At 37.7% G+C, this 22580-nt stretch overlaps 1 protein-coding gene across 4 annotated transcripts in view; it reads left to right on the forward strand.

Annotated features, from left to right (window-relative positions):
• Positions 1-22580, forward strand: part of CFAP54 (cilia and flagella associated protein 54) — a 295558-nt gene that overhangs the window by 217976 nt on the left and 55002 nt on the right. For all 4 annotated transcript variants that reach the window (XM_042992952.1, XM_042992954.1, XM_015539090.2 and 1 more), the window contains 3 exons: positions 5730-5828; positions 6365-6506; positions 22379-22552. In XM_042992952.1, coding sequence (XP_042848886.1) covers positions 5730-5828; positions 6365-6506; positions 22379-22552 — 415 coding nt within the window. The remainder of the gene's footprint in view (positions 1-5729; positions 5829-6364; positions 6507-22378; positions 22553-22580) is intronic.

Below are 22580 nucleotides of genomic sequence, written 5' to 3' on the forward strand. Positions count from 1 at the left end.
GATCGAGGGACTAAGGAACAGTCACGAGGAGTTGAAAAACGCTTTAAACGAAATGCAAAACAAAATGGAAACCACGATGGCTCGGCTTGAAGAGGCAGAGGAGAGAATAGGTGAACTAGAAGATAAAGTTATGGAGAAAGAGGAAGCTGAAAGAAAGAGAGATAAAAAAATCCAGGAGTATGAGGGGAAAATTAGAGAACTAAGTGATACACTAAAAAAAAATAATATATGCATAATTGGTATCCCAGAGGAGGAAGAGAGAGGGAAAGGTGCTGAAGGGGTACTTGAACAAATTATAGCTGAGAACTTCCCTGAACTGGGGAAGGAAAAAGGCATTGAAATCCAAGAGGCACAGAGAACTCCCTTCAGACGTAACTTGAATCGATCTTCTGCACGACATATCATAGTGAAACTGGCAAAATACAAGGATAAAGAGAAAATTCTGAAAGCAGCAAGGGATAAACGTGCCCTCACATATAAAGGGAGACCTATAAGACTCGGGACTGATCTCTCCTTTGAAACTTGGCAGGCCAGAAAGGCTTGGCACGATATCTACAGTGTGCTAAACAGAAAAAATATGCAGCCGAGAATCCTTTATCCAGCAAGTCTGTCATTTAGAATAGAAGGAGAGATAAAGGTCTTCCCAAACAAACAAAAACTGAAGGAATTTGTCACCACGAAACCAGCCCTACAAGAGATCCTAAGGGGGATCCTGTGAGACAAAGTACCAGAGACATCACTACAAGCATAAAACATACAGACATCACAATGACTCTAAACCCATATCTTTCTATAATAACACTGAATGTAAATGGATTAAATGCGCCAACTAAAAGACATAGGGTATCAGAATGGATAAAAAAACAATACCCATCTATTTGCTGTCTACAAGAGACTCATCTTAGATCTGAGGACACCTTTAGATTGAGAGTGAGGGGATGGAGAACTATTTATCATGCTCCTGGAAGCCAAAAGAAAGCTGGAGTAGCCATACTTATATCAGACAAACTAGACTTTAAATTAAAGGCTGTAACAAGAGATGAAGAAGGGCATTATATAATAATCACAGGGTCTATCCACCAGGAAGAGCTAACTATTATAAATGTCTATGCGCCAAATACCCGAGCCCCCAGATATATAAAACAATTACTCATAAACATAAGCAACCTTATTGATAAGAATGTGGTCATTGCAGGGGACTTTAACACCCCACTTACAGAAATGGATAGATCATCTAGACACACAGTCAATAAAGAAACAAGGGCCCTGAATGATACATTGGATCAGATGGACTTGACAGATATATTTAGAACTCTGCATCCCAAAGCAACAGAATATACTTTCTTCTCGAGTGCACATGGAACATTCTCCAAGATAGATCATATACTGGGTCACAAAACAGCCCTTCATAAGTTTACAAGAATTGAAATTATACCATGCATACTTTCAGACCACAATGCTATGAAGCTTGAAATCAACCACAGGAAAAAGTCTGGAAAACCTCCAAAAGCATGGAGGTTAAAGAACACCCTACTAACGAATGAGTGGGTCAACCAGGCAATTAGAGAAGAAATTAAAATATATATGGAAACAAACGAAAATGAAAATACAACAATCCAAACGCTTTGGGATGCAGCGAAGGCAGTCCTGAGAGGAAAATACATTGCAATCCAGGCCTATCTCAAGAAACAAGAAAAATCCCAAATACAAAATCTAACAGCACACCTAAAGGAAATAGAAGCAGAACAGCAAAGGCAGCCTAAACCCAGCAGAAGAAGAGAAATAATAAAGATCAGAGCAGAAATAAACAATATAGAATCTAAAAAAACTGTAGAGCAGATCAACGAAACCAAGAGTTGGTTTTTTGAAAAAATAAACAAAATTGACAAACCTCTAGCCAGGCTTCTCAAAAAGAAAAGGGAGATGACCCAAATAGATAAAATCATGAATGAAAATGGAAGGATTACAACCAATCCCTCAGAGATACAAACAATTATCAGGGAATACTATGAAAAATTATATGCCAGCAAATTGGACAACCTGGAAGAAATGGACAAATTTCTAAACACCCACACTCTTCCAAAACTCAATCAGGAGGAAATAGAAAGCTTGAACAGACCCATAACCAGCGAAGAAATTGAATCGGTTATCAAAAATCTCCCAACAAATAAGAGTCCAGGACCAGATGGCTTCCCAGGGGAGTTCTACCAGACATTTAAAGCAGAGATAATACCTATCCTTCTCAAGCTATTCCAAGAAATAGAAAGGGAAGGAAAACTTCCAGACTCATTCTATGAAGCCAGTATTACTTTGATTCCTAAACCAGACAGAGACCCAGTAAAAAAAGAGAACTACAGGCCAATATCCCTGATGAATATGGATGCAAAAATTCTTAATAAGATACTAGCAAATCGAATTCAACAGCATATAAAAAGAATTATTCACCATGATCAAGTGGGATTCATTCCTGGGATGCAGGGCTGGTTCAACATTCGCAAATCGATCAACGTGATACATCACATTAACAAAAAAAAAGAGAAGAACCATATGATCCTGTCAATCGATGCAGAAAAGGCCTTTGACAAAATCCAGCACCCTTTCTTAATAAAAACCCTTGAGAAAGTCGGGATAGAAGGAACATACTTAAAGATCATAAAGGCCATTTATGAAAAGCCCACAGCTAACATCATCCTCAACGGGGAAAAACTGAGAGCTTTTTCCCTGAGAACAGGAACACGACAGGGATGCCCACTGTCACCGCTGTTGTTTAATATAGTGCTGGAAGTTCTAGCATCAACAATCAGACAACAAAAGGAAATCAAAGGCATCAAAATTGGCAAAGATGAAGTCAAGCTTTCGCTTTTTGCAGATGACATGATATTATACATGGAAAATCCGATAGACTCCACCAAAAGTCTGCTAGAACTGATACATGAATTCAGCAAAGTTGCAGGATACAAAATCAATGTGCAGAAATCAGTTGCATTCTTATACACTAACAATGAAGCAACAGAAAGACAAATGAAGAAACTGATCCCATTCACAATTGCACCAAGAAGCATAAAATATCTAGGAATAAATCTAACCAAAGATGTAAAAGATGTGTATGCTGAAAACTATAGAAAGCTTATGCAGGTAATTGAAGAAGATATAAAGAAATGGAAAGACATTCCCTGCTCATGGATTGGAAGAATAAATATTGTCAAAATGTCAATACTACCCAAAGCTATCTACACATTCAATGCAATCCCAATCAAAATTGCACCAGCATTCTTCTCGAAACTAGAACAAGCAATCCTAAAATTCATATGGAACCACAAAAGGCCCCGAATAGCCAAAGTAATTTTGAAGAAGAAGACCAAAGCAGGAGGCATCACAATCCCAGACTTTAGCCTCTACTACAAAGCTGTCATCATCAAGACAGCATGGTATTGGCATAAAAACAGACACATAGACCAATGGAATAGAATAGAAACCCCAGAACTAGACCCACAAACGTATGGCCAACTCATCTTTGACAAAGCAGGAAAGAACATCCAATGGAAAAAAGACAGTCTCTTTAACAAATGGTGCTGGGAGAACTGGACAGCAACATGCAGAAGATTGAAACTAGACCACTTTCTCACACCATTCACAAAAATAAACTCAAAATGGATAAAGGACCTGAATGTGAGACAGGAAACCATCAAAACCTTAGAGGAGAAAGCAGGAAAAGACCTCTCTGACCTCAGCCGTAGCAATCTCTTACTCGGCACATCCCCAAAGGCAAGGGAATTAAAAGCAAAAGTGAATTACTGGGACCTTATGAAGATAAAAAGCTTCTGCACAGCAAAGGAAACAACCAACAAAACTAAAAGGCAACCAACGGAATGGGAAAAGATATTTGCAAATGACACATCGGACAAAGGGCTAGTATCCAAAATCTATAAAGAGCTCATCAAACTCCACACCCGAAAAACAAATAACCCAGTGAAGAAATGGGCAGAAAACATGAATAGACACTTCTCTAAAGAAGACATCCGGATGGCCAACAGGCACATGAAAAGATGTTCAACGTCGCTCCTTATCAGGGAAATACAAATCAAAACCACACTCAGATACCACCTCACGCCAGTCAGAGTGGCCAAAATGAAGAAATCAGGAGACTATAGATGCTGGAGAGGATGTGGAGAAACAGGAACCCTCTTGCACTGTTGGTGGGAATGCAAATTGGTGCAGCCGCTCTGGAAAACAGTGTGGAGGTTCCTCAGAAAATTAAAAATAGACCTACCCTATGACCCAGCAATAGCACTGCTAGGAATTTATCCAAGGGATACAGGAGTATTGATGCATAGGGGCACCTGTACCCCAATGTTTATAGCGGCACTCTCAACAATAGCCAAATTATGGAAAGAGCCTAAATGTCCATCAACTGATGAATGGGTAAAGAAATTGTGGTTTATATACACAATGGAATACTACGTGGCAATGAGAAAAAATGAAATATGGCCTTTTGTAGCAACATGGATGGAACTGGAGAGTGTGATGCTAAGTGAAATAAGCCATACAGAGAAAGACAGATACCATATGGTTTCACTCTTATGTGGATCCTGAGAAACATAACAGAAACCCATGGGGGAGGGGAAGGAAAGAAAAAAAAAAAAAAAAAAAAGAGGTTAGAGTGGGAGAGAGCCAAAGCATAAGAGACTGTTAAAAACTGAGAACAAACTGAGGGTTGATGGGGGGTGGGAGGGAGGGCAGGGTGGGTGATGGGTATTGAGGAGGGCACCTTTTGGGATGAGCACTGGGTGTTGTATGGAAACCAATTTGACAGTAAATTTCATATATTAAAAAATAAAAAAAAAAATAAAATAAAATAAAAAATTGAACACACACACACGGTAAAAAAATATCTTCATTCATTGCTATTTTTGCTATTCTATGGAACTTTATGATTACATCATCCTTTAATAGTTCCCTAGTTAGAAAAGTGATAGTGAATACCTATCAGAAAACTTTAAGTAATATTCTTATTTCTGACATTCTCACATAATGTATTCAACTTATGAATCATCTATTAAAATGGCAAATACCATTTTAAGTAAATACTTTCCTTAAAATGCCATTTGTGTTTATTTTATTGTTATTCAAATCCAAGCTCAGTATAAAAAATTAGAAAAGATGAGAAAAATAAGCACCCTTAAGAGCCATAATAACCACTGTTAATAATTTTCTTTGCTTGTGTATACAGGGAATATATGTGTATACATATCTTTTTAAAAATAAGATCGTACTTTGCATACTATTTTGTAACCTCTACTTTTCTGTCTCTAATATATTTGAACATCTTTTCATGTCAATACATCTAATACATACATTATTATTCTTTATTTTTACATTATTATTCTTTTTTTTTTTGTTTTTATTTATTTTTGAGACAGAGAGAGACAGAGCATGAACAGGGGAGGGGCAGAGAGAGAGGGAGACACAGAATCTGAAACAGGCTCCAGGCTCTGAGCTGTCAGCCCAGAGCCCGATGCGGGGCTCGAACTCACGGACCGTGAGATCATGACCTGAGCCGAAGTCGGACGCTTAACCGACCAAGCCACCCAGGCGCCCCTACATTATTATTCTTAATGGCTATATAGTGTTCCACTGAAATGTCATTTTCAGAGGATGAGAAAATTTATCATGCAACTTCATGGTATCTTTATCTATCTTTATTATAACATATGTGCTATATTTTTTAGACTCCTACCAGAAGGCATAGTTCTATTAAAGAACCAACAGTAAATCGATTTGAAATGTACAGTTCACTGGCCTGGACTGTGATAAGAGCTGCTGCCCAGGTTGGTGTGATTTTTATTTAAGCTTCCTTTTAACTGGCCTGTGTGTATCCTCTACCTACTAGTTGTTAAGACAGCGTAATGTATCTAGACAAGAGAAAGGAAAATTCACATTCTTTAGGATTTATGCCAATGATCTTTCTTTGGGAAGATTAGGAATGCTCCTTAAGTATGTTGTGTTTTTAATCTTTGTTAGGCAGACCTGTCTTTGTTTGTTTTGGCTTTTCTTTAATGAAAGTATTGGCAGATACGTATGTGCACATTTTGACATTTTGGCAAATATCTTTCAGAGCTAGGTGAGATAGCCTATTTAAAGTGACTCATGCATTAATTAAATTGTCAACAATAATGATTTGTTTGACAATGATATATACTACATGTTGGGCATCACATGTTGTTTTCCAGATCGTCTTTATTTTTTCTTCCAATGTATATTGAATATGATTTTATGAATTCACTTTTTCACACTATGGGCCTAATGGATAATCTATGAATCGGAAAGCTTACATTTATGAATTCTAATTCTGCATTAATTTTAGGTCAGTGAAGCTGTGCTAGCAGTTAACCTACTTATTGGAAAGAAGAATGCTAGAACTGATAAAGTCAGCCAAGGGGCCTTACCAAATATCCCAGAATTTGCCACTGTGGATCTTTTGTCTTCATATACAGATTATTTGCTTGGTATGTTTGAAATGTCTAGGCATTTTATAAAAACCTGATACATGTAATGCATAATCAAGTTGCAAAGGTTTAATCATGGTGATTTGTTGGGTTTTAGCTTAGAGAGTATCATGGCAGGAGGAACCTCAGAAAGACAGGGGCTCTGCAGCCCAGCTGCCAAAACAAAGGGGCATCACTTCATTGTATGTACGTCTGTGTTACTCAATCAGCTGTTGCATTTCAGATGCAGGACTCTGTGAAAAATCGTATTTCCTTCTGTCTATTTTCCAGTTCACACATGTCAAATGAGGCCTTTTGGAAATATTTACTTGTGGATCCTTTCCTGATCCCCTAAAATGTGTGCTCACCCTCATACTCTCATGTAGTTCTCTGTTCTTTTTCTTAGTTATTTTATATTTGTGTGTGTACGTGTGCATGTATGGGTATGCACATGTGCACATGGGTATACATGTTTGAACTCTCTCTCTCATTAAGCTATCATCAGCTTCCTGAGGATAGGGACTTTATTTGATTTGCTGCCCTAACTGCAGAAAATCACACATTACTTGCACATGACAGGCATTTGTAATTGTTTATTTTTTTTTTCATTTTTTTGTTTGTTTATTTTTGAGAGAGAGAGAGAGAAAGGGCACAAGTGGGAGAGAGGCAGAGAGAGAGGGAGACACAGAATCTGAAGCAGGCTGCAGGCTCTGAGCTGTCAGCACAGAGCCCAATGTGGGGCTAGAACCCATGAACTGTGGTATCATGACCTGAGCTGAAATTGGAGGCTTAACTGACTGAACCACCCAGGCGCCCCTCATAATTGTTGAATGAATTAATGAATGAGAGGTTAGAATTTAAACTTGATCTCACTATTATTTGTTTTTTCTATTTTACGGCTCCTTTGTTAGCTAGCAAACTGTCATATAAACCTCTAAGTCAGATCAGCAGTAATATATTTAAGATTCATTTATGTGTTTGTCCATTCATTCATTTGAAAAATAGTTATTGAGATTGAGTGCTTCTTGTATGCTGAACACTTGGATGGTTCAAAGGCATAAGGTGCTGGAGTCTTACTTCCAGGCTGACATTTCAGTAACAACAATAACTAATTTTCCTTGGCACTAGGTGAGCATTGAGCCAAATGGGGTGAAGAGTGCTACTTTAACCTGGTGGGGGTGGGAGTGTTCTTCCTAAAGCCACTGAAAACACATCTGTAGGCAGCAGCTTACTCTGCTGAAGTGTTAAGTCAACTTTAGCCAAAGGATTAGTGTCTAAAACCATCCCTTTCCTTGGCTTTCTTCCTTTCCAACCCAAAAATGTATTGCCTGAGGTTAAACCATTAGATAAACTTTTTATGCCAAGTTGTGGTTTTCCTATTTTATTGCTTTGATGTCTGGTGGGATTTTGTTTCATCGGTTTCATCTAAAATGCTGTATTAAGCAGTTATTACCAAAATTATGCTGTGTATCAAACAACCCTAGAACTTAGTGGCAATGAGAATTCATCCTTTGAATTGGTCTGGTCCATGTACATTTGTTATGAAGCCCAGGCTGAGGGGGCAGTGGCTGTTTGGAGCATGCTCTTCTCACGGTGTACAGCGGAGCAAAGGGGCCAAGCTCTATCACAGAAGTGCACTCAAGGTCTCTCTTCACACCGCATCTCACTGGCCATGGCAAATCATATGGCCAAGTCCAACATCAGTGAGGAAGGGGAATCCACTGTGCCAGGCGAGGAAGGGAGAGGGGCACGAATGTTTGCCGAATGATAATCCAAACTATCTTACGTGACAAGTCCAGTCTGTGGCTGGCAGCTACCTGAGAGGAATTCTGAACCCCTGTATGGAAATACAGGAAAAGGTGTTGCAGTGATCCGTTAATGTCACGCATGGGCACATGCAGTGAGGAGCCGCATCCCGGATCCAAATGATCTGAGTTGATCAGTTGAGCAGGTGGTCTTCATCTTAGCTGTGCTTACTGCTAGAATGTGTGATTTCTTTGCCCTTCTCAGTGATTTTCATAGTATATTCCAATTTTCAGTTTCTGTTTTGTACGATTAGCACCCTTTTACTGTTTTACAAAAATAGTAATTTGAAATGACTAAATTTTGAAGTCCCATCTATTTTGCATTTTGCCTTGCCTTAAGGGTAATAGTTTTGCCCTCCAGTATTTTCCTAGCAGACTGATAATTAATTCATGCTGATGATTTCCCTCACTTCAGTATTTGGGTTGGAAGGAGGTACTGAATCCCCTCCTGACTGCTACAAATACCCAGACGGCAAGGAAGTTTATATTATAATGAATTGCTAATGGGCAACAGCAACAAATAAAACTTGTTTGATTTTCCTTGCATTAGCATAAATTAGCATCCAGGAGAAAACGTCCTCAGTAATCTCACCTTTGCTAGCATTGATGTGTACTCAAGGTGGTGACCAATAGTCATGGTTTTTGTGTGTGGAACACTGCACCAGATATTTGTGTCCAAAAGGAAGGAGTAGTCATAGAAAACCAAGAAAGTGAGTCTTTCCTTCCATGAGGTTCCAGTCATTGACAGTCAGAACAGAGATACACTTTGGAATTATATAGATATGTTTCTTAAGAGGTCCATATTAATGGAAGCAAATTAGGCTGAAGCTGGACGACAGACAGGATGGGCATATTAGTTAATTGGAAACATTTTTTTTTTCTGGAACAAGTATATTGTGGGGCAGGTATAAAAAAACACATTTTCTCAACAGAGCAATTGGCAATCAGAGAAGCATGATGACAGAATAGACTATTCATGTGTATGTGAACCATAATAGGTCAGCATGTGTACCAGAGAGCTACTGTATGACGTGTGCAGAATAAGAAGATACCAGAGTGATTCAGCTGATCCAATTTATAGAGGTTTTCTCTACATTGTCTTATAGGAATAGAGACCCTGAGATGATGATACTGGCAATATAAGATCATATTTAGTTTCAATGCAAAAAAAAAACACACACACACATTTATTAGATGCCTACTTTGGGCCTAGTTGTATTTAAATATACTTATCTTTTTTTGTCTTGATTTTCTTGTGGCTTTAGGAAAAATTTCAGCTGGGATAAAAATTGTTAAATTCTGTAAGACAGTTTGAATTAAAAGTACAATTTAGGGCTAGTGGTCCTGGATGCAGCTTCTCACAACCAAATGCACTTGGTCTATAGAAAATATAAATGTTTGTCTTGCGAAAACTAATGGCGGTGAACCTATTGTCAGAACACACAAAGAGAACTGTGAACGAAGACTTAGGATCACAGCTGACCTTTAATATAGGCTCTGCCTATTGAAACAGAGAAAAGCTTTCAGCCTGAAAAAATAGGATTTGTTCTTTCCTTACTGCCTTGGGCCTGGTCCAGAAACATGGGGTCAATACCAACTAAAAACTGAGATGCCATTCCTCTGCTAGTATCTTGATTTCTTGTATTCCTCTGAGACACAATACTCCATAGGTGGGGACCTAGGGAAACACATTACATCCTCAAATCCCAAAGTATTACACTACTTACAGATTAGAATGGAGAAAAATCATTTATGCTAATAGCAGTGATGTGTGTGTGTGTGTGTGTGTGTGCACATGCGTGTGTGTACCTGCTATGTATCAGTTCATAGTATTAGCAGTTGAGACAATTGGAGCATGATGAGAACCATCCTCAGTGAAGCAGAGCTGTCCTGGTCCAACACCTGCAAGCTTCTAGAAATGTCATTCAGAGCTCTATACTTTGATCACTTAAATCTGAGAAGGAACCGTCTCATGACCAAGAGCAGAGCACATATTCTCCACCCTCTATTATCAGACTCTAGGTGTGAAGACATTCTTTATTCTAGACAGAGTCAACAATGAAAAATAGGAAGCAACAGAAGGCACCCGTAAGGAAACATTGCCAGGCAAGCACAATGAAATGCTCTCTTGAAGACTCAGAGGAAGACTGACACTTCAGGGAGCCAAAAGAAATGTAACAAGATCCTTTAAAACCTTCAGCAGGGCCCGGTCAAAGACTGACACAAGAACAGAAAGCCATATGCAGCGAATGCTAGATAACAGTGGGACCAGTGTGTCCTGATGCCATACGCTAGTGCTTTATGTGATTTCATCTGTCCTTGGCGAAAATCCCATGGCAGTGTCATATATATTAAACGAAGAAAGGTCCTCAGAGAGGTTATGTAACCAGGATAATTTTCTACTGTTGATGCAAATCCTGATCTATCCGGTTCAAAAGCTGTGCCCTTGATCACTGTGTTGGGTGTGATAAGAAAGTATTACCAGGAAATCAAAGTGCAGAATGAATGCATCACCCTTTCGGATTGAGCTGACATGAAAGATGCTTTTTCCCTCCCCAATCCAAACATGTAACACAAGGTTGGATAAAACAGAACTGAAATTGTTTTAACTCATAGCTGAGCTTGAAGTCTGGAAAGGAAAATCTCAAGTTACCAAAGTAAATTGAGTGATTCTAAGCAAGAGCTGAAGGTGAGGACGCCATTGGCGAGGGCACTGCTAGGGCTGGGACTTGGATGCCAGGACAAAGAGGGGGTCTGGAAGGAGGGCCCTGTGGGTAGGGAAGGTCAGAACCCTGCTAACTGCTTAGAATTAAGCTTCAGAGTGGGCTTGTCAAATTGAGGACTAGAAACACATTGCCCACCGGCTTGAGTAGATGCAGAGAAACGTGCCAAATTGCCCGGTCAGGGCCAAAAATGAGTCACTTGGGAGAAGTCAGAACCCCACCTGAGATTGTAAGGTTGGAATTCTCACCACCTGAAAGTTGCAGGGAAATGAGCATAAATACTTGCCCAGAACCAGTGAAACCCATGCAGCTCTGGCTGAGGCTGGAGAGAAACCGTTGCAAAGGGATCCACCTCTCACAAAAGTTCTTCTGAAAATAAATGTATATTGCAGGTTATACCTGGAAAAATTCTGACATCACTTTTGGATTATAAAGACAAAGAAAGTAATTGTGAACATTCAGTCAGGAAAAGTGGACTTTCTGTAAAGAAAGAAGAGTTGAACTGGCCTTAATTTTCTCCTGTGACATTAAAGACCAGACGACATTGCTCAAATATGTACAGAGGCTCTTTTAGTTTAGTTCAGTTTTTTACATAGGTGATTTGTTCTCAAGAATCAAAACTCAAGGGGCGCCTGGGTGGCGTAGTCGGTTAAGCGTCCGACTTCAGCTCAGGTCACGATCTCGCGGTCCGTGAGTTCGAGCCCCGCTTCGGGCTCTGGGCTGATGGCTCAGGGCCTGGAGCCTGCTTCCGATTCTGTGTCTCCTTCTCTCTCTGCCCCTCCCCCCTTCATGCTCTGTCTCTTTCTGTCTCAAAAATAAATAAAAACGTTAAAAAAAAAAAGAATCAAAACTCAAAAGACCTCAAAGGGCATGGAGAGAAAAGTCTCCCTTCTGTCTTCTCTACAAATGACTGCCTTGTCCCTAGAGACAATTGATGTTGTCATTGTATTCCTGCTCTAACCAACAACCACAATTTATGGTTTAACACAACACAAGGTCTGTCTTCCAGTTCAGGAGGTCAGAAGTCTAAAATGGGTCTCACTGGGCTAACAAAATTAAGGTGTCAGCAGAGTACTTTAGGGGAGGCGTTAGGTGAGAATCTCTTTCCTTGTGTTTTCCAGGGGCTTGTGGCACCTCCCTACATCTTCCAATCTCTCTGACTCTGACATACTCTGTCTCTCTCTCTTGTTTCCCTTTTCTACATATAAGGGCGTCTAGGATTAGACTGGGACTACATGGATGACCTAGGAAAACTCCCCCTCTGAAGGTCAGCTGATAAGCAATCTTAATTCTATCTGCAGCCATATTTCTCCTTTGCCCTGTAACCTAACATATTCAGAGGTTCTGGGGATGAGTACACAGACATCTTTTGGGAACCTTTATTCTGCTACCACAATCAGTTTTCTAGGTTCTGTACCAGAGGTATACATGCTTATGCAAACTGCTGAGGTGCCACTGGAGAGGACAGAATCCACTCCAATTTATTTAAGCGGAAGGAGATTTATTAAGACTTCCAAAATCCCTGCGAGGACCGAAGAAACAAATTCTAGGCTGAACATCCTGACTAAGCGACACAAAGCTAGGCCACCAAGGGAACTGGAGGTTTTTGTTTTGTTGTAAATAAGTGTCTTAGTCTGTTAACACCGCTATAACAAAATACCACAGACTGGCTAGCTTATAAACAACAGAAATGTACTTCTCACAGGTGTGGGAGCTGGAAGTCCAAGATCAGTTTCCGTACCTAGTGAGGGCCCGCTTTCTGGTATCTAGATGGTGCCTTCTCATGTGATAGAAGGGGCTAGGGATCTCTCTGGAGCCTCTCAGTACTCATCCCATTCAGGAGGGCTCTAATGTCATGAGCTCAGCACCTCCCAAAGGCCTCACCTTCTAATATCATACTGGGGATTAGCATTTCAACATATTTGGGAGGAGACACAAACATTCAGACCAGAGCGTAAAGGCAGCTGTAGAATCAGGAATCTGCCTGCAAAGGAAGGAGGCTCTGCTCTGGCTGCAGCCTCAAGAGCCACGTGGCCTCTGCCAGAACCCACACCAGCAAGAGAGGTGCCTCGAATCCTGTCTCCTGCACCACCTAGCACAGTGCCAATTTCAACTTCTACGTGAATGCGTGGAATTCATGACACCTAAGTCCCATGCAGGGCCCTTGCTGCAAGGAAATCTCGCAACCGTGATTTTTATCTTTGTAACTTCAATATAGGCAGGCACATTCAGGGATTAGGATGGATGTTGCATGAACCAATATGGCTGCACACACCAATACATTGATATGTTTTTCCCTAAACCAATACAATTAATAGCATAAATATTAGTGCACACAATTACTTTCCTTGCTCTTTTTTCCTTCCACTTAATATAAGTGTATTTATTGGCAAATTTTTCAAATCCATACAGTGTCTTTTTATCGTTGCATAATAACCCTCTATAAATTGCATTATAGTTAAATTAGTCTCCTTTTGATAGATTTTTTTTAGGTTGTTTCTACTCTTTTGCTATTACATACAACTCTACTATAGGTAACCTTGTATGTATGTATATATGTGTGCCTTATATATGTATCTATTGACCCAATAGATATAGTGTATCTATTGACCCAATAGATACGATGTGTCTGTTGACCCAATAGCTATACTAGCCTATGTACAAAAGTTTACATATATATGATATATATGTATATCTATGAATACACACAGGTACACACACATGTACACTTTATCTATGAATACACACACAAACAGACACATGTATAATTTTAAGAAGATTTCATTTTAATTTACACATTTCTTGCTAGGACTAAGCTTAATCGTCTTTTGTGTGAACTCTCTGCCCATAATCTTTGTCAGTTTTTCTTGAGGTGTTTTTTTTTTTTTCATTTCTTTAAGTATCTGTAAAAGCTCTTCCCCCTGCCTTTTATAGAAATCAATCCTTTAATTTGCAAATATATATTTTCCAATTATCAATTGGAATTAGAATTCCAATTATCCAATTTTTTTTGGTGGTGGTTCTATACCATAAAGAAATGTTCTATTTCAAAATAGTATAAATTGTTAATCTTTAAAAAATTTTTAAATGTTTTTATTTATTTTTGAAAGAGAGATAGACAGACAGACTGAGTAGGAGTGAGGAGGGGCAGAGAGGGAGACACAGAACCTGAAGCAGGCTCCAGGCTCCGCGCTGTCAGCACAGAACCTGATGTGGGGCCCTAACGTGAACTGCGAGATCATGACCTGAGCCGAAGTCAGATGCTCAACCGACTGGGCCACCCGGGCTACATTATTAATCTTTTCTTTGATAACTTCTGGATTTATATCAGAAAGATCTAGTCCCTACTCTAAGACTATAAGTGTGTTCTCCCACAGACTTTTAATAATTTATGGAAACCTATTTGGAATATGTAAAAAATGACAAATGGATACACATTTAGTTTTTCCAGATGGCTGCCTTATTTCTGTACTTTTTATTCATTTCCTGTTGCTCTGTTCTATTCAGGCTTCAACACCACACTGTTTTAATTATCATAGCCTTATATTTAATATCTATTAGGATGAGTCTCCACTCACTAATCTTTCTTATCGAAATTGTTTGTCTTTTATGACTTTTATTTTTTTAACTTTGGAAGCAGCTTGCCTAGTTAAAAAAGTTCTCTTGTGTTTTTATGAGCTGCATTACATTTAGGTATTAACTTAGGAATAACTTACATTTCTATGTTATCGAGTCATCTTAACCAAGAATATTACATGTCCTATATTTTTTACTTCAAGTCTTTTTGTTTTTTAGTCCCTTAGGAGTACTTTAACATTTTCTTCCAATAGATCTTGTATGTTTCTTGTTAGGTTTATTTCTAAATAGTTAAACTTTTTATTGGCACTGTAAAATTTTTTCATTGAATTTCTACTGATTGTTGTTTTTGTGTATGGAGGCTATTGATGACTCTCTATTACTTTATTATCTTCCAATTGTTTTTTCCACTTGATTTTTCGTAAACAAAGTCTGGGTCAGTACACGTTTTCTGTAAAGGGACTGATAGTAAATATTTTAGGCTTTGTCGTCTCTGTTGCAAGCAGTCAGCTCTGCTACCGTGATGTGAAAGGCACCACAGGCAGGATGTAAACGAATGGACGTGGCTGTGTTCCCCTGACACTTAGTTATGGACACTGATGTTTGAATTTCATAAAACTTTGACATGTCACAAAATATTCTTCTTCTGCTTTTTTTCAGCCACTTAAAAGTATGAAAACCATTCTTAGCTCATGGGCCATACATTAACATGGATAGGCCTGATTTGGCCCATGAACTATAGTTTGACAACCCCTGGAAAAGGTGAATAGAAGTCTCCTACTATTACTATCATTTTATCTCTTGTCTTATAGCTATAGTATTTTTTTTAATTGTTGCAACTGTGACTTAAGGTATGAATATTCTATTTAAATTATATATATATAAAGTTTATTTATTTCTTTTGAGAGTGAGAACACAAGCAGGGGAGGAACAGAGAGCGAGGGAGAGAGAGAATCCCAAGCAGGCTCTGCACTGTTAGCACACAGCCTGATACGGGGCTTGAACTCACAAACTTCAAGATTGTGACCTGAGCAGAAACCAAGAATTGGATGCCTAACTGACTGAGCTACCTTTATTGTGGATTAGACTGAGCTACCTCATATCTTTATTGTGAATTAGACCCTGTAACATTATAAAGGCTCCACTTTTGTTGCACTTGGTGCTTTTTGGCCAGAATGCTAGCTTATCTGATAGTAGGTTCACAAATATTCCTTTTGTTTGTTTGTTTACATTTTTCTAGGACACATTTGCCCATTCTTTATTTTCAACCTTTCTCAATAATCTTATTTTAAATATGCCTCTTAAATAGAACACAGAATTGGGTTTTCTTTGTTTTAAAACTTGATAGTTGGTTTTTTTTAGCAATAGGCAACTGGCTAAACAATTTTAACTAATTGACATGAAAGGTAACTTTGGCATTATTTTGTATCATTTTACAAGATGTATGTAATAAATTAGGAAAAAAACAATAAAATAAAGTTGTAATTTCAGGAAAAAAAAACAATAAACTATTAGCAAAGTTATTTAGGAAAATTACAGTAAAAAAAGAACCCCACAAATGATAAATGATAAGACAAAAGTAATCACTGATATGGAGAAATTAAATTATTAGAGTTTTTTTGTTTAGCTCTAAGCAAATAAATTTGAAAAACTTTGTAAAATATATAATTTTGGAGAAAAATGTAATTTACTTCAAATTTCCTTCAAATTACATTATATAACAATTAGGCAAATCTATTATTATAGAAGAAATAAAGTTACATTAGAAATTAAGACTGACAGGGATATATAATCTTTATGTAGTAATTAGTAATATGTAACAACCCCTTTTGGGAATTAATCAGGCAAAAGCTGTTAAAATTGTAAACACCACCTTTGACCCACTAATCTCAATTTGGGAATCTATACTATAGAAATAAAAATCTTTGTGTTATATGAACAAAAAAAAAAGAAGACTGAAAAATTAAAGTTTATTGATTATTTTTCTATTTTTATTTTTTTAATATATGAAATTTATTGTCAAATTGGTTTCCATACAACACCCAGTGCTCATCCCAAAAGATGCCCTCTTCAATACCCATCATATTGATTAATTTTAAAAGAACAGTAATAAATCCATTGCAAGTTAGCATAAAGAACACTAAAAATCTCTTTAGTGTCTGGCATAATAAAAGATAGCTAGACTCTTATACCTACTTCTGCAGTCAGTCTGTTATAGGATAATATTTTGGTTGAAATACGTGAAGAAAATCTAGCCTCACACAGATATGTAGACAGAAAATGGAGGATTATTTTAGGAGCCTTTTCAGATAATTGTGGATATTCTTCTTTGGTCCCAAACCAACCCTGGGTAAGTGGTAGTTTCTTAAAGGTTAGTTCCGATGTAGACTCTGAAGCAGTATCACTGAACTTTTTGTACCCTGTTACATTAAAACACATTAGTCTTTCAGTTTGAATGGATCTTTTACTCAGGTATGATTTTGTTACATCGTGTATTAGACACTTGGAAAATAGTGACTCCTGGGTTATGTAGAACTTCCAAATGTTGGTGCAATTCACTGGACAATTTTTAAAAATCAAAATTTTAAAATATCACTGCCATTCGTATCAGAAAAGTCTAAGCACTGGGAAGCCCCTGGTGGCATATACAAATTTTCCAAAACTCTCTGTTTTTACTGAAAATTTTGAATTTTATCATTGGCAGCAAATACTGTCAGTTGTTTTCCTTGAAGACCTACTACTTTTATTTGTGAGAAAGCGTTTGCCACATACTTAAGTCTGAAAGCAGTTTGTCTCCTCAGTTGTTCAGTGCGTGGGCTGCAGGGGTGGGGGGTGGAGCAGTGCATTTCGTTTGCAACTTAATCACAGAAGTGCTTTTCCTCAAGACAGCCATTGCACTTCAGTATGAAGCAGAAATATTTGATGTGTGTTTCCCATGTTATCACACAGAATGTGAAAAAGATGGGTACTCGGGGTCAGTAGTTAATAACATTAATTTTACTGCTTTATCAGGGATATTCTTAAGTGAAACTGGCACTTTAATTAACTTGTTCATTTTACAATGAGTGCATGGCAATGAAAAATGCAAGAACTACTAGTACGTTTGGTGTCACTGCCTTCCTAGGTTCGTGCTAAGGCACCGCCGTTTTATTTACTGTTGCTTTTGCACCGTCAGTGCAAACATCAACACGGTTATTCTAGGATAAACCACTGGATTCAGAAAGACTATTCAACACGGCACATTTCACTTGCATTACTGCTCATCATTCACATAGAAGGAGATCTTTGAACAGTGGGTGCCGATGCTGTCAAATAGAACCAAAACTACATGTCCAACAATGTCTGTAGATTTGAGCATGTGCAAGGCAAAAGTACAACTGTGCAGAGGAGCTGTTAATAGAGTCTTCATGTTTGCAGCTACATCTATTTTTATTTATTTATTTGTTTGTTTGTTTATTTATTTTGAGAGAGAACGAGAGGGGAGCAAAGGGGTAGAGAGAATCTTAAGCAGGCTCTATGCTCAGCATGGGGCCCGATGCAGGGCTCCGTCTCACGACCATGAGTTCATGACCTCAGCCCAAATCAAGAGTCAGATGCTTAACTGAATGAGTCACCCAGGAGCCCCTGCAGCTACATCTTTAATTCAACAAGTTATTTTATTATTGGAAAGTGCTAGAATTTGTTTACTGACTTTTCAACCAATGGAGATTGTTGCAAACAGGACGTTTTGGTCTTAGACTTCAGGACATGTATTCAACTGTGGCAACTTATTAGTCTGTAGGCTTTGGGTGCATTTCTGTAGCCAGCACAATATGATAACCTACTCTATATGATGCTTCACTGATTTTTTCATTTGTAGTTTGAAAAGCTATAACAAAGAATTTTTTTGACTTTTAAAGAGCTTACCACATACACGTTCAAAGTTTTGTTCCTTTTTCTTTAAACTGTGAACCATGGGTCTTAAGATGCCTCAACTTAGCAGGCACCGTAATACTGTTTTAAAAATGTGCACCTCACTATCAAGAAGCATGCATTGTTATTTCTTCCTGAGATTTATATCTCGGTGTTATCCTCTGTCTCCATTGCATCCTCTACTTGGTGACAGCTACTTTGGGCATGATTCCATACAACTTGTGGTTTTGGGTTTTAGCTCTTCCCCGATTTACTGAAAATAGAATCTGTGTTTTTGTTACCTGTGTTTTGTGTTGTTTGGGATGATTTCCAGGAGAAGGATACATGCCAATAGTATAAGGACACATTTTCTGGAAGTCACCACAAAATTATTTTATTGTATTATAACATAAATAGGGAAAATGACACAAATCATGATGATACAACTTGATTCACCATCCTAAAGGAAATACCTATACAGCCATCATGGGTCAAAAATAGAACAAATCCAATAATCCAGAAGTCTACATCATCCCCCCTACCATTGCCTACCAACCCCTCTTTTTTTCCAGCTTTACTGAGATATAATTGACATGTAACATTGTGTAAGTTTAATGTATACTATGTAATGATTTATATATGTACACATTATGGATGATTACCACAGTAAGGTTAACACATCTTAACCTTCCTGCTTTCTAATTTATAACAGATGGATTAGTTTTGGCAGCTTTTGATTTTGTGTAAGTGAAATTATATAGTCTATATTCTTCTGTATCTGTCTTCTTTCGTTCAACACTATATTTGTGTAGTTCATTCTTGATGGACATAATAACAATTCATTATCCATTCTACTGTTGATAAACATTTGGGGGTTATCATGAACAATGCTTCCATGAATATGCTTGTACATTACATTTTTGTGCACAAAGCACACATTTAAAAATTTTCTTAATTAATTAATTAATTAATTTAGTTTGTTTATTTTTGAGAGAGAGAATGAGAGACAAAGTGCAAGCAGGGGAGAGGCAGACAGAGAGGGAGACACAGAATCCAACGCAGGCTCCAGGCTCTGAGCTGTCTGCACAGAGCCCAATACGGGGCTCAAACTCATGAACTGCGAGATCATGACCAGAGCCAAAGTCAGGCACTTAACTGACTGAACCAGCCAGGCATCCCTGTACACATTTTTATGCATATACCAAGGAGTAGAATTGCTGGTTAATAGATCTGTATTTTTTCAACTTTAGTGAATACTACCAAGAAGTTTCCCAAAGGGGTTTGAATTTGAAGTTTACCCTGATGACTACAATTGTAGGGCACTATTATATATAGTATTGGCTTTTGCTTAGTCTTTTTGGGAACTCCTTATTCAAGAATAATGCCCAGTTTCCATGCGGGTTTTCGGTCTTTCTTTTTAGAAATATGGAGAGATTCTGGATATGACCATTTTATAGATTATATGTATTGCAAATATCTTTTACCCCTCCTGTGTTTTGCCTTTTCATTCTGCTAGTGGTATCTTTTGATTATACAAAGTTCATAATTTTAATGTTGTCCAATTTATAAATGTTTTCTTTTATAGTTTCTACTTTATGTGTTCAGTTTTAGAAATCTTTTTATTTGCAAAAATTATAAAGATACCCTCCTATCTTAACCATCTTTTTTTAAATTTACTTTTCACATATAGATCTGTAATTCACCTAGAATCTATTCTTGTGTATGGTGTGAGGCCAAAGTCAAGATTAATTTTTTTTCCATATGATATACAATTAACCCGGAATCATGTATTGAGGAGACAAACCTTCTTCATGACATTGCTGCATCACATCTGTTGTAAATCAAGCGCCCAAATATGTGGAGTGAGAGAGAAAGGGAGAGGGAAAGGCAGAAAGAGAGCAAGTTGAGAGAATCAGTATGTTCTTATATTTATTTCATCAAAGAAATAAATATCAGAATATTTTGCAAGACCAAAAGGAGAGATGAGGGTTCACACCAAAAAGGCGTTCTATGTTCCAAAAGCAGTGTGAATGAAAAGATCTAGGCCTAGATGCAAAATGAAATTTTAAATCACCACAAATAATGAGGAGTTTATTAAAAACATTGCAGAATAGGGAAGATGGTCAAATACAGAGTAATAAACATCTGACTAGCATCGGGCTTTGCACCAGCAATGACAGATACTAGAAAGCAGTAGAACAAAGCCTTTATAGATTTTAGGAAAAATTAGCTGGATAGTCAGTCAAGCATGAGGGCCTTATAAGGACTCAAATGGTAGGCACCCCTCTTTTGGGGAACTTTCTAAAAGTAAGTTACTAGCAAGTGTACCTTAGCACACAAGGTTGCAAACAAAAAAGTTTATGTGAGATAGAAACAAAAGAAGGAAGGAAGGCAGGAAAGAAGGAAGGAAATGGGATTAGAGAAAGGTTTACATAGTACTTCAAAAGTACTGAGAATATTGTTTGATAAACTGGGTGGTAAGTACATGGGGGTTCATCTTATTATTTAAGAAAACATACATAGACCATTAACCATAAAAAATTCTATTCATCTTTCCTCCCTTCCTTCCCAGAGGCAACCACAACCCTAATAAAATACTAATATATGTATCTGTGTGTGTGTGTGTGTGTGTGTGTGTGTACATAAATAATACAAAATATTTCATTGGGTTTTTTTCAAATGTATGCACATGGTAGTATACTCTATGTATCACCTGCTTGTTAACTTGGTATACATTGTGAAGATCAATCCAGGAGCACCCTTATCATGCCCATTTTAAAGATGAGAAGATTAAAACCCAGGAAGTCAAAAACCCAGAGAGACCTAAGGAACAGAGAGGGTCAAATCACACAGTAGTGAGAAGTACATCTGGAACTTGAACTGAGATACTACATGATACTTTCTGCTTTATCAATCTAATTAATTCATTTTACATGCCATCAAATGAATAGACTTCTGTTTATTTTTCCAAATTTCCATTTTTTTGATATTACAACAATGTTGTCATAAATGTCTTACACAAGAGTCCTCGTACACTTACATGAGTATCCGCATTGTCAGTTGTATTAGATCCTGCCAAACTGCTTTCCCAAGAAGTTGCCCTCGCAAGTAGTATATAAGAATTCTAGTTTCCTCACACCGTTATCAATATTTATTATTTCAGATTTTAATATCTATCAACTACCGAGGGAGAGATGGGAAATGGTATTTCACTTTAATTTGCATTTTTCTGATTTTTAGTGATGTTAAAATTTTGGCTATTTGAGTCTCCTTTTCTAGGAGTTGACTGTTGAAATTCTTTGCCCATTTTTCTGTTGGACTCTTTGATTTTTTTTAAATTGATTGGTGCAAGGTGCTATACATATTTGAGAAAAAAAACAGATCATTTTTAAAATGTTTATTTATTTATTTTGGGAGAGAGAGAAAGAAACTGTGTGTGTGTGTGTGTGTGTGTGTGTGTGCGTGTACATGCATGCACGTGCCACATAGGGGCAGCGAGAGAGGGAGAGAGAAAAAAGAATCCCAAGCAGGCTCTGCATTGTCAGCTGAGAGTCGAAAGAGGGCTCGATCTCATGAACTATGATATCATGACCTGAACCAAAATCAAGAGTGGGACACTTAACTGACTGAGCCACTCAGGTGTCCCAAGAAAAACAATTCATACATGTTATAAATATTTTTTCTCAGTCAATGGTTTGTCTTGTAACTTTGCATTTGGTGTCTTTTATGATACAAAAATGTTTTTTAATGGGAATGTAGTCCCATGTGTCAATCTTTCCTTAATGAGTTCTGCTTTTTTTTTACATATGGTTATTTTTCAAGGAAAGCATAGTATTTGTCTTAAAACTTTTTTTCACTTATTATTATTATCATCATTATTATTATTATTTACTTGCAGATAACTACCAAGTGGTGTTCCAGACTGCCTGTACATTTTCTTATCAAAATGATGGCATGTGTGACAACACAGATGCTAGAAAAAAGACTCCGACTAAAGTGGATATTACGTGGATTCTTCTACTGCGCTACTATATTCATCTGCAAAGGATTAATAATATGAGCAAATTGCTAGGTAGGTTTTTGATGTGTTAAGAAAGAAC

This window comes from Panthera tigris, chromosome B4 (genome assembly GCF_018350195.1).
Source record: "Panthera tigris isolate Pti1 chromosome B4, P.tigris_Pti1_mat1.1, whole genome shotgun sequence".
In the NCBI taxonomy this organism is placed as follows: Eukaryota; Metazoa; Chordata; class Mammalia; order Carnivora; family Felidae; genus Panthera; species Panthera tigris.